Genomic DNA, 15,127 nt, shown 5'->3' with positions numbered 1-15,127 from the left:
CCTATTGGGGCCAGCCACCTGTGAGTGCCACCTATTGGGGCCAGCCACCTGTGAGTGCCACCTATTGGGGCCAGCCACCTGTGAGTGCCACCTATTGGTGCCAGCCACCTGTGAGTGCCACCTATCGGTGCCAGCCACCTGTCAGTGCCAGCCATCAGTGAGTGCTCATTAGTAAAACCTAATCCTATCATTGCTCATTAGTGCTGCTTAATCAGTGCCACCTAATCTGTATTGTGCTTTGAAAGCTGTCACCTGACATAAAAAAAGTATCGGTAATTGGTATCGGCGAGTACTTGAAAAAAGTTTCGGTACTTGTACTCGATCTTAAAAAAGTGGTATCGGGACAACCCTAATTAGTAATGGTGGTGATCTGCAACATTATGGCGGAGACTTTTGACACTATTTTGGGACCATTGTCATTTATACAACGATCAGTGCTATAAAAATGCTATAAAAATGCACTGATTACTGTGTAAATGACACTGGCAGGGAAGGGGTTAAACACTAGGGGGGGATCAAGCGGTTAAGTGTGTCCTAGGGAGTGATTCTAACTGTGGGGAGGTGGGGGCTACCACTGACATGACAGCGGTTACTGCTCCCGATCACAGGGAGCAGTAGATCCATGTCATGCCACTAGGCAGAACGGGGATATGCCTTATTTACATAGGCACCTCCCCGTTCTACCCCTCGCCGCTGGCGAACATCGAGTTCCCGGGACCCGCGGGTGGCAAATTTTAAAGGGACGCAGAGGTATGCCCATTTGCCTGCCTGTTCCATTCTGCCGACGTATATCTGTGTGCGGCGGTTAAAAATGCCAGGGTTTAATGCTGTAGGGATGAATCTGCCTTTATGCCTGAGAACTTAGAGCAGCCATTTTCAAACTTTTCAACACAGAGGAACCCTTGAAATAACTTTCTGGTCTCAGAGAACCCCTACTAAAAATGACTACAACTCGCGATTCATTAGCGTGATGGTCAGTGGGAAGAACGCTCCTTACACTTGTGGTCATTGGGGAGAATTACCTCTTTACAGATAGTTAAAAAGATAAATAGTGTCAACTAATTTGAGAGGCAGAAATTGCTCAAGAAACCCCTTGCAACCTCTAGAGGAACCCTGGTTGAGAAACCCTGACTTAGACAGTTGTCACAGGAAGCGGTGTCACCATTAGATTCCCCCCACCTCTATTCCTCTCTTGGTGACAACTGTACACTTTGGATCTCCCATCACTTTCTATCTTGGTGATATGACCACCAAGATAAACAGAGATGGAGAATCTCTCCACTGAGAAGACATGACAGCAATAAAAGCATGACAGGGGCTGTAACCCTCATCCACCTTCTCAATATATTTAGTCAGTAAGCCAGTACAAAGAACAGTGAGTATGTTTTGGGTGCTATAACCAGTTAGAATCATTTGTTGTGGTTTAATGCACTTGCTATACTCTGCTATTTGATAATATTTCAGTAACTATTCTTTGCCCTTTGCATATCTCAAAGGTATTGAAGACTCGGTTGGCTCTCCGGCACACTGGTCAGTTCTCGGGGATGACAGATTGCGCTCGACATATCATGCGTACTGAGGGGTTGAGAGCGTTCTCGAAGGGCTACCTACCAAACCTGCTGGGTATCGTGCCATATGCGGGCATTGATTTGGCAGTGTATGAGGTAAGTTTAACCACTTCAGCCCCAGAAGGTTTTACCTCACCCTCGACCAGGCCATTTTTTGTGATGCGCAACTGCGTCACTTTAACTGACAATTGCGCGGTCCTGCAATGCTTTACCCAAATACAATTGCCGTCCTTTTTTCCCCACAAATAGAGCTTTCTTTTGGTGGTATTTGATCACCTCTGCGGTTTTCATTTTTTTGCGCTATAAACAAAACTTTCTGCTAAATAAATCACATCCAATAGAAAAATAAAATAAAAAAATAAAATTTCTTCATCAATTTAGGCCAATATGTATTCTGCTACATAATTTTGGTAAAAAAAAATCCAAATAAGCGTATAATGATTGGTTTGCGCAAAAGTTATCGCGTCTACAAACTATGGGATATTTTTATGGAATTTTTATTTTAATGGTAATGGTGGTGATCAGCGATTTTTAGCGGGACTTTGACATTACGGCGGAGAAATCTGACACTAATGCCGCGTACACCCGATCGGACTATCCTTTTTGTTCCCAAAAGTCCGGCGGACTTAGAATTCTTGACTCAAAATTGTCCGCCAGACTCTGCAGTCCGGCAGACAATCCGGCCGTCTGTGTGCTAGTCCGCCGGACTTTTGAAATGAACGGACTTGCCCACACACGGAGTAAAGTCCGTTCATTTTGAACGTGGCTCCAGGTAGACGGGACTAGCGAAGGAAGTCAATGTCGCCGCCTCCTTTGGCGAGATTTACACCTCGCTAGCCCCGTCACCTGGTATGGATTTAACGGCGTGGGGTCCCCCCGAAGTCCATAGCAGACCCTTATCCGAGCACGCAGCCCTGCCGCTCAGGAAGGGGGTGGGGACGAGCCAGCCCCCCCCCTTCGAGCCGTGCCAGGCCGCGTGCCCTCAACATGGAGGGGTGCTTTGGGGAAGGGGGGGCCCTGCGGCCCCCCACCCCAAAGCACCTTGTCCCCATGTTGATGAGGACAAGGGCCTCTTCCCGACAACCCTGGCCATTGGTTGTCGGGGTCTGCGGGCAGGGGGCTTATCGGAATCTGGGAGCCCCCTTTAATAAGGGGCACCCAGATTCCAGCCCCCCACCCTATGTGAATGAGTATGGGGTACGATGTACCCCTACCGATTCACCTGGGGGGAAAAAAGTGTTAATAAAAAAACACAACATAGGTTTTTATAATACTTTCTTAGACAGCTCCAGGGGTCTTCTTCCGTCTTCGGGGGTCTTCTCGCCAGAATCCTCCGCCATCTTCTCTTTTACTGCTAGCTCTTTTACTAGTGGAGGAGCCCGGCTTTCTCCTTCGCCGCTGCCGCCGTCCGGGGGTCTTCTTCAAAATTCGGGGGTCTTCTTCTGACTTCGGGGGTCTTGTCCCGCTCTTCGGTTCTTTTTGCCGTTATCTTCTTACAGCTCTTTTACTAGTGTTGGCCCGGTCTTGTAGCTGTCACCTTCTTCTTTTCTTCTTCTTCTGTACATCCTTCCTTCGCTCTTGTGCCATGTGTAAAGGGGGTGTGTCCCTTTGCTCCAATTGGCTCTCACACAGTGTTGAAGAGCTCTAACTGCAGCTCTCCGCCCCCTCCTCTCTGCTCCTGACAGATGAAGAAGGATTTTATCACAATTGTGCACTTTTGAACAAATGTTGTGCAGAGAAGACAGCACATGTCAAACTTATGCAGGAGGATTTGTTTCATCTGTGTATCATCTGAGACTATTCACGTCACTGGGTATATAAGAGGGTTTACAACCACGTTAAGTCATGCAAAATTGTACAGGCTCCTCTCCTGGACTGAAATTGCTTTGATTTAACTGCAGACTGAGCATCTCACAGTGTAATGTATGTTAGAAGCCAAAGCAACTCGGACATTGCCTCATTTTCTGGCTTAAAGCAGTAGTAAACCACTTAAAAAACAAAAGAAATTAGATATTGGGCAGTTTAGGTAGTAGTACATACTAGCACATTATGACAGACTTACCTGAAAACGAAGCTCTCCAGCAGCACGCTGTCACCGTTGAAGGAGTTTACATTTTCACCCGGTCTTCCTTCGCGGGCTTCGTCGATATGAATGGCCAAGTCGGCAATGACATCGCTCTTATGCATGCTCACAGGAGTAACTGTTTAGGGCAGGGGTAGGCAACCTGGGGCCCTCCAGCTGTTGTGGAACTACATTTCCCATGAGGCATTGCAAGTTACATTTACTCCCAGAGACATGATGAGACTTGTAGTTCTGCAACAGCTGGAGGGCCCCAGGTTGCCTACCCCTGGTTTAGGGCATGTCTGTGAAGGAACGTCTTAGGCTGCATTTAAAGTAAATATCTTCTAAACGGTTTACTGTACCTATAGGTAAACCTTATTATAGTACCTATAGGTAAAAATCATACAAGGGAGTTTAGTCCTACTTTAAGGAGTTCCCGCATCATCTGGTTCTTTCTTCCTAAGGGCTCTTTCACACGGATAATCTGTTCAGGCCCACCTGTCAGTTTTTTAGGTGGACCTGAACGGATGCTCCATAGAGGTTTATGGGGCATCGGATGTCAGCGGTGACATGTCCGCTGACATCCAAACCCGCTCCGATCCGAAAAAGTGTGACGGAGGAAAAACCTACTTTTCCATCCGTCATTGGATCAGATCGGGTGATGATGGACTCTGCGGTCCATCGTCATCTGACCTCCCATTGGAGAGAGCGGTGCTCTGACAGGTCTGTCCCTGTACAGTGTGCAGAAACAGATCTGTCATCTTCCTGCTCAGCGGGAATCGATGGAGCGATCCCCGCTGAGCAAGCGGATGTCCACGGGGTGCTCCGTGTGAAAGAGCCCTTAGTCTTATTGTCCCTGATCTGTCCCTTTTCACTCATTGGATTTCAGCTCTGTCAGTCATGGAGTTTCAGCATCACGTGGGTGTTACCTAGGGTTGTCTACATGCAAATACAGCCTGCCTATGAATGCCCATTTCTTCAGAATGACATCCATCCATCAAGGCATTTTGATATTTGTATAACTCCCCCCTGAGTGTGAAAGAAAATCTAAAATTTTGGTTTGTCACCAGAACAGGCAATGAAGGAAACTCTTCCAATGGGGAACTAGTCAAGGATAAACAGGAATTCCCTATAACCTTCCCTATAATCTCTCCAAAATTAATAAATAAAAAAATGCCTTTAGTTCTACTTTAAACCTCTGTTTCCACTTGTGCAACTTGTCCTACGACTTGGGACTGCAACGTCGCATGACAAGTCATACCCCATGATTTCCAATGAGTACCGTTCATATCTGTGTGACTTCAAAGTAGTCCCTGCACTACTTTGGTCGCATTAAAATTTTATGGCAAAGATCATGCGACTTTCAGGTCACAATAGTGGAAACCTAGGCTGGATCTGTTACGCAGAAGACACAAAGGAGATTTGTTCTGTGATCCTGTCCTAGCTGTGGTACGGTGGGTGAGCATCGTCATCCCAGGGCAGCAATTGCGTTACTGGTAGATTAACAAGATGACAAAAATGAAACAATTCCTATCTTAAAGTGGAGGTCCGCCCACCGCTGCAAAAATTTATAAACCGGCAGCTACACATACTGCAGCTGCTGGCTTTTAATAATAGGACACTTACCTGTCCTGGAGTCCAGCGATGTCGGCACCGCAACTGATGTTTCCATCAGCTGTTGGGTGCTGCTGCCGCCACCATCATTGCGGGTAAGGGAGCCCGGCAGTGTAGCCTTACGGCTTCATGCTGGGAACCCTATTGCGCATGCGCGAAGCTCTGCTCCTCTTTTCTACTGGCCCGGTGACGGGAAAGAGGAGGGAGCCAAGTCGTGACGACAATATAGACGGCTGAGGCTCCCCAAAGACAGGTATCTTGTCCTCCCTCTCCCCCGAAAGGTGCCAATTGTGACATCGGAGGGGGGAGAAAACAAATGAGCAGAAGTGCCACTTTTGGGTGTAACTCTGCTTTAAGAAAGTGATTTCCGTCACCACCATATCTAAAGACACGTAAACTTCAATATAATACATTTTTGCTCCTGGGGTTTAGATATAATTCAACTCTTCACCACCTACCTAATGTTTAACCCAAAATACAAGGCCCAATTGAAGTCCCAGGAATATATACTCCGTCACCTAGACCAACCTTCAGGGGTGCTTGGAAAAATGCCTTAAAATTGTCCAAAAGTTGTATATAAGCCAGCGTGTGGATCAAGCCTACCTTTTAGTTACACAAAGCCACAGATTTTCATTGTTCACCATTACAACCTTCTAGCCACTGGCGTCTTAACAACCATCAATTACATCGGGCCCCTCCGCAGCAACCTTGTTTGCCTCTCCACTGAGGGGCAGAAACTGACGGAGAAGAGAAACATTGGAATAGTAGTCAGTACCCGTGTGCAAAGGCGTATTTACTTTGTAAGAATAAATCGACTCTAACGTTGGGTGTCGTGTTTGTGGATGTGGTTGCGTACTTCTTGCATGCTGGATCGGTAGGGGGGTTATCATGCATACAGAAGAGGTGCCTGATCACAATATTCCTGCCTGCACCATTTAATGTTTTTGCTGTGTATTCGTAGTAAAACCAGGTAGATGTGACAAGTTCACAAGTCCTCGCTAGACTCATCATCACTAATTTTTAAATAAAAAAATGTAAAAATAATTTTGTCATGTCTAATTTTACAGACTCTGAAGAACACCTGGCTACAGAGGTACAGAGCTAGCATCAGCGCTGATCCAGGAATACTGGTACTGTTGGCTTGTGGGACTATATCCAGCACATGTGGGCAAATTGCCAGTTACCCGTTAGCCCTGGTCAGGACACGTATGCAGGCACAAGGTAGGAATGTGTGGACATGTGAGGGACCTTTATCTAGGAACAATCTACAAACACACTGCCTTCAGCTTTCCTTTTGTTGGGGTTTTTATTTCCATGTAAAAAGGGAACCCTTCTAATCAATAAAGAAATAAATGTGTAAATTATTTGCAAATTATGGTGGAAAATAAGTATTTTGTCAATATCAAAAGTTCATCTCAATACTTTGTTATACAGTGCCTTGCGAAAGTATTTGGCCCCCTTGAACTTTTCAACCTTTTGCCACATTTCAGGCTTCAAACATAAAGATATAAAATTTTAATTTTTTGTGAAGAATCACCAACAAGTGGGACACAATTGTGAAGTGGAACGAAATCTATTGGATTTTTTAAAACTTTTTTTAACTAATAAAAAAATGAAAAGTGGGGCGTGCAAAATTATTAGGCCCCCTTGCGTTAATACTTTGTAGAGCCACCTTTTGCTGCGATTACAGCTGCAAGTCACTTGGGGTATGTCTCTATCAGTTTTGCACATCGAGAGACTGAAATTCTTGCCCATTCTTCCTTGCAAAACAGCTCGAGCTCAGTGAGGTTGGATGGAGAGCGTTTGTGAACAGCAGTTTTCAGCTCTTTCCACAGATTCTCGATTGGATTCAGGTCTGGACTTTGACTTGGCCATTCTAACACCTGTATACGTTTATTTGTGAACCATTCCTTTGTAGATTTTGCTGTATGTTTGGGATCATTGTCTTGTTGGAAGATAAATCTCTGTCCCAGTTTCAGGTCTTTTGCAGACTCCAACAGGTTTTCATCCAGAATGGTCCTGTATTTGGCTGCATCCATCTTCCCCTCAATTTTAACCATCTTCCCTGTCCCTGCTGAAGAAAAGCAGGCCCAAACCATGATGCTGCCGCCACCATGTTTGACAGTGGGGATGGTGTGTTGAGGGTGATGAGCTGTGTTGCTTTTACGCCAAACATATCGTTTTGCATTGTGGGCAAAAAGTTTGATTTTGGTTTCATCTGACCAGAGCACCTTCTTCCACATGTTTGGTGTGTCTCCCAGGTGGCTTGTGGCAAACTTTAGACGAGACTTTTTATGGATATCTTTGGAAAATGGCTTTCTTCTTGCCACTCTTCCATAAAGGCCAGATTTGTGCAGTGTACGACTGATTGTTGTCCTATGGACAGACTCTCCCACCTCAGCTGTAGTTCTCTGCAGTTCATCCAGAGTGATCATGGGCCTCTTGGCTGCATCTCTGATCAGTCTTCTCCTTGTCTGAGCTGAAAGTTTAGAGGGACGGCCAGGTCTTGGTAGATTTGCAGTGGTCTGATACTCCTTCCATTTCAAAATGATCGCTTGCACGGTGCTCCTTGGGATGTTTAAAGCTTGGGAAATCTTTTTGTATCCAAATCCGGCTTTAAACTTCTCCACAACAGTATTACGGACCTGCCTGGTGTGTTTCTTGGTCTTCATGATGCTCTCTGCGCTTTCAACAGAACCCTGAGACTATCACAGAGCAGGTGCATTTATACAGAGACTTGATTACACACAGGTGGATTCTATTTATCACCATCGGTCATTTAGGACAACATTGGATCATTCAGAGATCCTCGCTGAACTTCTGGAGTGAGTTTGCTGCACTGAAAGTAAAGGGAACGAATAATTTTGCACGCACTACTTTTCAGTTTATTTGCTAAAAAAGTTTAAATTATCCAATAGATTTCGTTCCACTTCACAATTGTGTCCCACTTGTTGGTGATTCTTCACAAAAAATTAAAATTTTATATCTTTATATTTTAAGCCTGAAATGTGGCAAAAGTTTGAAAAGTTCAAGGGGGCCGAATACTTTCGCAAGGCACTGTATATCCTTTGTTGGCAATGACAGAGGTCAAATGTAAGTCTTCTCAAGGTTGTCACACACTGTCCTGGTATGTTGGCCCATTCCTCCATGCAGATCTCCTCTAGAGCAGTGATGTTTTGGGGCTGTCGCTGGGCAACACGGACTTTCAACTCCCTCCAAAGGTTTTCTATGGGGTTGAGATCTGGAGACTGTCTAGGCCACTCCAGGACCTTGAAATGTTTCTTACGAAGCCACTCCTTCGTTGCCCGGGCGGTATGTTTGGGATCATTGTCATGCTGAAAGACCCAGCCATGTTTCATCTTCAATGCCCTTGCTGATGGGAGGAGGTTTGCACTCAAAATCTTATGATACATGGCCCCATTCATTCTTTCATGTACACGGATCAGTCGTCCTGTTCCCTTTGCAGAGAAACAGCCCCAAAGCATGATGTTGCCACCCCCATGCTTCACAGTAGGTATGGTGTTCTTTGGTTTCAGCTCAGCATTCTCTCTCCTCCAAACCCGACGAGTTGTGTTTCTACCAAACAGTTCTACTTTGGTTTCATCTGACCATATCACCTTCTCCCAATCCTCTTCTGGATCATCCAAATGCTCTCTATCAAACCTCAGATGGGCCCGGACATGTACTGGCTTAAGCAGGGAGACACGTCTGGCACTGCAGGATCTGAGTCCCTGGCGATGTAGTTTGTTACTGATGGTAGCCTTTGTTACGTTTGACCAGCTCTCTGCAGGTCATTCACTAGGTCCCCCATGTGGTTCTGGGATTTTTTGCTCACCGTTCTTGTGATCATTTTGACCCCACGGGGTGAGATCTGGTGTGGAGCCCCAGATCGAGGGAGATTATCAGTGGTCCAGTATGTCTTCCATTTTCTAATTATTGATCCCACAGTTGATTTCTTCACACCAAACTGCTTGCCTATTGCAGATTCAGTCTTCCCAGCCTGGTGCAGGTCTACAATTTTGTTTCTGGTGTCCTTCGACAGCTCTTTGGTCTTCACCATAGTGGAGTTTGGAGTGTGACTGTTTGAGGTTGTGGACAGGTGTCTTTTATACTGATAACAAGTTCAAACAGGTGCCATTAATACAGGTAATGAGTGGAGGACAGAGGAGCCTCCTAAAGAAGAAGATACAGGTCTGTGAGAGCCAGAAATCTTGCTCGTTTGTAGGTAACCTCCTGGGCTCTCGGTTCTAGCCAGCCCCCGCCGTCCACTGTGTGAAGACGCCACTGCTTAGCGGCTGCAGTGCCGCCAGCACTGGATTGGCAGATCTTGCTTCGCTGCCCTTTACCCCGCCGTCACCGGACTGATGGGACTCTTTTGCCCCCGCGATCACTAGGCACGGAGAAGGAGGAGGAAGTTAAATCTTTCTCTGCTTTGAAATATGGGCAGGACCAGGGAGTCGCGGCCGTGACGTCACTGGTTGCTAGATGCCAGGTAGCTCTAGAAACCAGTGGCAAATAGTCTCAATTGGAGGCTGGGGTGCTTTTTAGCTGCTCCCCTGAAAATTCCATCAGTATGTGTTGATCTATAGGTGACACTTCTGCAAAGCCAGGGTTGAGAGCTGAATCTTGTATAGTGTACAGTATCTAAGTTTTTGTTCCCTAACTCACAACGGCTCGGTACCTGCTAATTAGGGCTATATTCGTTTTACCATTTAAATAGTTTTGTTTCCTACTAGTATGTGTATGATCAATAAAGCAATTTTTCTTCTTGTTTTGGAGGTTCCCACCACTGTTGTACAGGTTGAAAAACAGGTTATATTTATTGTAGGGGCTATTGACCACAATTAACATATTTTTCATATTGCTGTATTAGAACCTTGCCTGTTATCTCGCTTGATGTACACTGACCCTTTTACAGGTTGATATTATTGCAGATTAATGGATTTCATTGGTCAACATATGTAATGCCATACCACAGTGTACAAACTGCATACCTTAAAGAAAGATTTAAAACAAAGTGCCGCCCTGTTAGCATAAAGAAAAGGGTTGGGACTTTATATGAAGTATGCGACCGAACTGACAATGTGAACATGGAGTGGCTGGCGAGTATGAAATATAAAATAAACCTAGTAACATTGTGTCATCTCGTGTGTATATATATATATATGTGTGTGTGTGTGCGCGCGCGCGCGCCAACACACACACACACTAATATATATATATATATATATATATATATATATATATATATACACACATAATGCCATAACAAACACATTATGTAAAATTGTAGTCGGATTTATTAACTATACATCACATAGTAAAATAGTAGCATAATAGCATGTAAACTAATGATAATTGTAATAAAACCACCAGACTCAAGAATCCATGCATGTACACATAATAATAGAAAAAACATAACATATTGGTATAGGCCAGTACAGCATATTAAGAGAAAAAGTTGATGTCACTCTTGATTTGAGGATCATAAAAGCATCTATATAGCTTGACGCGTTTCATGGATACCTCCAATCTTCAGGCACAGATGCAGTATCGCTATCTATAAAAAAATCGGTAGAATATCTTAGGTGCTATCCAGATGACATGCAGGGGAAAACGGGAATAAATCTTGGACTAAGGATGATAACCTTGAATCGTCTATTGTTACTTACAGATGACCTGTGTGTGTAGGTGAAGGACACCAATAATGTGTTTATATTATGCCATTGTATATATGAGATGGCAGAATGTTACTAGGTTTATTTTATTTTTCATACTCGCCAGCCACTCCATGTTCACATTGCTAATTTGGTCGCATACTTCATATAAAGTCCTAAACTTTCTCTTTAAGCTAATAGTAATTAGGGATAAAGGTACCTGACATTTTATGTCTTGGCCTCACACAAAGTCCCAAACCTCTTTCCTTTGTCAAAGTGCCACCTGAACCTTGTTGGCCTAGGCCAAAATACAGCACTGGCGCATACAGTCAGTATTCACGAGGGAATCGGGGGGGGCTCAAGTAACCAAAACTTCAGTGTTTATCCTCATGACACATCACAGGAAGTACCTCCATGGTTAACTGAGTGCAGAATTAAAATTAGGCTTGGGAAACTTAACATAATAAATCACCGGGACCAGATGGCTTGCACCCGAGGGTACTTGGGGGAACTCAGTCAAGTAATTGCCAGACCATTGTTCATAATTTTTACTGACAGTCTACTGACTGGAATGGTACCAGCTGATTGGAGAAAAGCCAATGTAGCAGCAGTATTTAAAAAGGGCCCAAAATACATCCCTGGGAATTACAGACCAGTTAGCCTAACATCAATAGTATGTAAACTCTTGGAGGGGATGATGAGGGACTATATACAAGATTTTAGTAATGAGAACGGTGTCATTAGCAGTAATCAGCATGGATTCATGAAAAATCTTTCTAGCCAAACCAATCTATTAACCTTCTATGAGGAGGTGAGTTGCCATCTAGATATAGGAAGGCCCATAGACCTGGTGTATCTGGATTTTGCAAAAGCATTTGACACAGTTCCCCATAAACGTTTACTGTACAAAATAAGGACCGTTGGCATGGACCATAGGGTGAGTACATGGATTGAAAACTGGCTACAAGGGCGAGTTCAGAGGGTGGTGATAAATGGGGTATACTCAGAATGGTCAGGGGTGGGTAGTGGGGTCCTCCAGTGTTCTGTGCTGGGACCAATCCCATTTAATTTGTTCATAAACGACCTGGAGGATGGGGTAAACAGCTTAATCTCTGTATTTGCAGACAATACTAAGATAAGCAGGGCAATAACTTCTCTGCAGGGTGTGGAAACCTTGCAAAAAGGTCTGAACAAATTAATGGGATGGGCAACTACATGGCAAATGATGTTCAATGTAGAAAAATGTAAACTAACGCATTTGAGTGTCAAAAATATAAATACAATCTATACACTGGGGGGGGAGAACCTCTGGGGGAACCTAGGATGGAAAAGGACCTGGGGGTCCTAGTAGATGATAGGCTCAGCAATGGCATGCAATGCCAAGCTGATGCTAACAAAGCAAACAGAATATTGGCATTAAAAAGGGGATCAACTCCAGAGAAAAAACTATAATTCTCTCGCTCTACAAGACTCTGGTCCGGCCACACCTGGAGTATGCTGTTCAGTTCTGAGCACCAGTCCTCAGGAAGGATGTACTGGAAATGGAGCGAGTACAAAGAAGGGCAACAAAGCTAAAAAAAGGGTCTGGAGGATATTAGTTATGAGGAAAGGTTGCGAGCGCTGAACTTATTCTCTCTGGAGAAGAGACTTTTGAGAGGGGATATGATTTCAATGTACAAATACGGTACTGGTGACCCCACAATAGGGATAAAACTTTTTCGCGGAAGGGAGTTTAACAAGACACGTGGCCACTCATTAAAATTAGAAGAAAAGAGGTTTACCTTAAACTACGTAGAGGGTTCTTTACTGTAAGAGCGACAAAGATGTGGAATTCCCTTCCACAGGTAGTGGCATCAGTGGGGGTCATCGATAGTTTCAAAAAACTATTAGATAAGCACCTGAATGACTACAACATACTGGGATATACAATGTAATACTAACATATAATCACACAGAGGTTTGACTTGATGGACTTGTGTCTTTTTCCAACCTCGCCTACTATGTAACTATGTAGCACTGGTGCATGCACAAGTGAACCCAGAAGAAATCTGCAATGTACAGGTACATGATTGTGACTGTTTGAGCCGACATGCCACAGTAAATGTACTGAGGTGGGTCAGCAAGCGGATAAGCTTTGACCAAAAAAACCTAGATGAAGGTTTCTATGGGGAGCTACACCAGGTTTTGCACTCTCTAGTTTTAGTAAGTAACCCCACCGTATGCTGCAGGAATATGCTTGATATGAGTCGTGTGTTTATTCTGATCTCCATCACTTCTTTCTTTCAGCCACAATCCAGGGAGCTCCGCAGCTCTCCATGGTAGCTCTGTTCCGGTATATCGTGGCTCAGGAAGGGTTCCTGGGCTTGTACCGAGGAATCGCTCCAAACTTCATGAAGGTGATACCTGCGGTCAGCATTAGCTATGTGGTGTATGAGAATATGAAACGTGTCCTGGGTGTGACTAGTCGATGAAGAAAGCGCCACTCATCAACCCCCCCACCCAGTTTATGCAGGCACGCAGAAGAGCCTGTAGAAGCTATATCCAGAATTGTCTGCTATCAGTATTGAAGGGCTATATCCTAATATCGAAAACCCCATCGCCAGCCACGCTCTTGTTAACAAGAACCGGAAGATATGGCACCTTCAGAATGCAACCGGACTCGGGTTCAGTATCCATATTCAAAGTTCTCCCCCGTTTTCAGTGTGTTTTTATATTCCCGACATCATTCAGCGCTAAGACTTTAGTGATGTCGGATATTGTTGCAATTTATTGATGCTCCGGGGAAGTTGATTTTCTGAAAACCACTACAGGAGTCAGAAGAACACTGAATGTGTATCGTTTTCTAATGATTGTATATTTTGCATGTAAGGACATTTTTGGCTTTTTTTTTTTTTTTTTTTAGATGATCAGAAGGCTTTTCCACTAGCCTGAATGTAATGAAGCACACACTGAATGTAGAATATCCTGGTGCATTGTGGGACATACTGTCCTGAAGATGGTAATGGTTAAGCTGTGAGCGATTATCCATGTTTGTAGACTTAAAATCCAGCAAGGAGCTGTCTATAGTTTTGCATTTGTTTCAATGGAAAACCAAAGGCTAAGTCCACTCAAATGACATTTCAGTTTTATGCAAGTTCCTTGAAGAAGAATTCCGAGTATGGAACAGAGGAGGTCGCTCTCCTGGCACAGGTGCCATTTATAAAATGCTTTGCGTTTTCACAATAAATTCAGAGCATTCTCTGATTGTATTGATTCAGAAAAAGGTGGCAAGTATTATACTCACAGACTGACAGATACATCAAAGCTTGTCATATAAAAACAGCAACTTCCAATCTACAATGCATCATATCACGTGATAGGACAATTAGAAATCCAACAGGCTAATTCCTTTTGAGGACCTACCTCTTCCTCAGAACCAACAAGACTGTATCTTGCTTCCCCAGGTAAAAGAGTGACATGGCTATTGTCTGTAGCACACCCCATGGGCGGGAGTTAACCCTCTCATTGCAAATCCAAATGATGGGGGATAACTCCCACCCATGGAGTGTGCTAAGGACATCCCCACCTGACAATAGCCAAACTAACTCGATTATTAATGTGGGGAAGCAAGATACAGTCTTGTTGGCTCTGAGGAAGAGGCAAGACCTCAAAACACGTTAGCCTGTTGGATTTCTAATTGTCTTTACGTGTTTCGAGGACTTTCCTCTTCCTCAGAGCCAACAAGACTATATCTTGCTTCCCCACTTTAATAATAGAGTGACATGGCTATTGTCAAGTGGGGGTGTCTTTAGCACACCCCATGGGCACCAGTTGACCCCATCATTTGGATTTGGAAAGAGAGGGTTAACTCCCGCCCATGGGGTGTGCTGCAGACAATAGCCGTGTCACTCTGTTTAAGTTGCGAGCAAAATACAGTCTTGTTGGGAAGAGGAAAGTCCTCGAAACGCTTTGGCCTGTTGGATTTCTAAATGGGCTATCGCGTGATATGATGTATCGTGGACTGGAAGTTGCTGTTTTTATATAACCAGCTTTGATGTATCTGTCAGTCTGTGAGTATAATACTTGCCACCTTTTTCTGAATCAATACAATCAGAGAATGCACTATATTTATTGTGAAAATGCAAAGCATTCTCTAAATGGTGCCTGTGCCAGGAGAGCGACCTCCTCTCTTCCATACTCGGAATTCTTCTTTAAGGAATTTTCATAATTGCCCCCTGGCATTAGGA

The 15,127-nt window shown here is 44.3% G+C and overlaps 1 protein-coding gene across 1 annotated transcript in view; it reads left to right on the top strand.

Moving 5' to 3' along the window:
- LOC143961234 (mitochondrial adenyl nucleotide antiporter SLC25A23-like) overlaps positions 1 to 13,962 on the top strand; it is a 53,722-nt gene extending 39,760 nt beyond the window's left edge. Inside the window, exons 8-10 of the mRNA XM_077470467.1 lie at positions 1,497 to 1,664; positions 6,312 to 6,465; positions 13,188 to 13,962. Of these exons, the coding sequence (XP_077326593.1) occupies positions 1,497 to 1,664; positions 6,312 to 6,465; positions 13,188 to 13,372 (507 nt within the window). The 3' untranslated portion in view covers positions 13,373 to 13,962. The remainder of the gene's footprint in view (positions 1 to 1,496; positions 1,665 to 6,311; positions 6,466 to 13,187) is intronic.
- The last annotated feature ends 1,165 nt before the right edge of the window (positions 13,963 to 15,127 follow it).

This window comes from Lithobates pipiens, unplaced genomic scaffold, assembly GCF_037356315.1.
Source record: "Lithobates pipiens isolate NorthernLeopardFrog02 unplaced genomic scaffold, aLitPip1_a1.2 Scaffold_8, whole genome shotgun sequence".
Classification (NCBI taxonomy): Eukaryota; Metazoa; Chordata; class Amphibia; order Anura; family Ranidae; genus Lithobates; species Lithobates pipiens.
The sequence above is the reverse complement of the archived record's forward strand: the minus strand, read 5'-3'. Positions and strand labels throughout refer to the sequence as shown.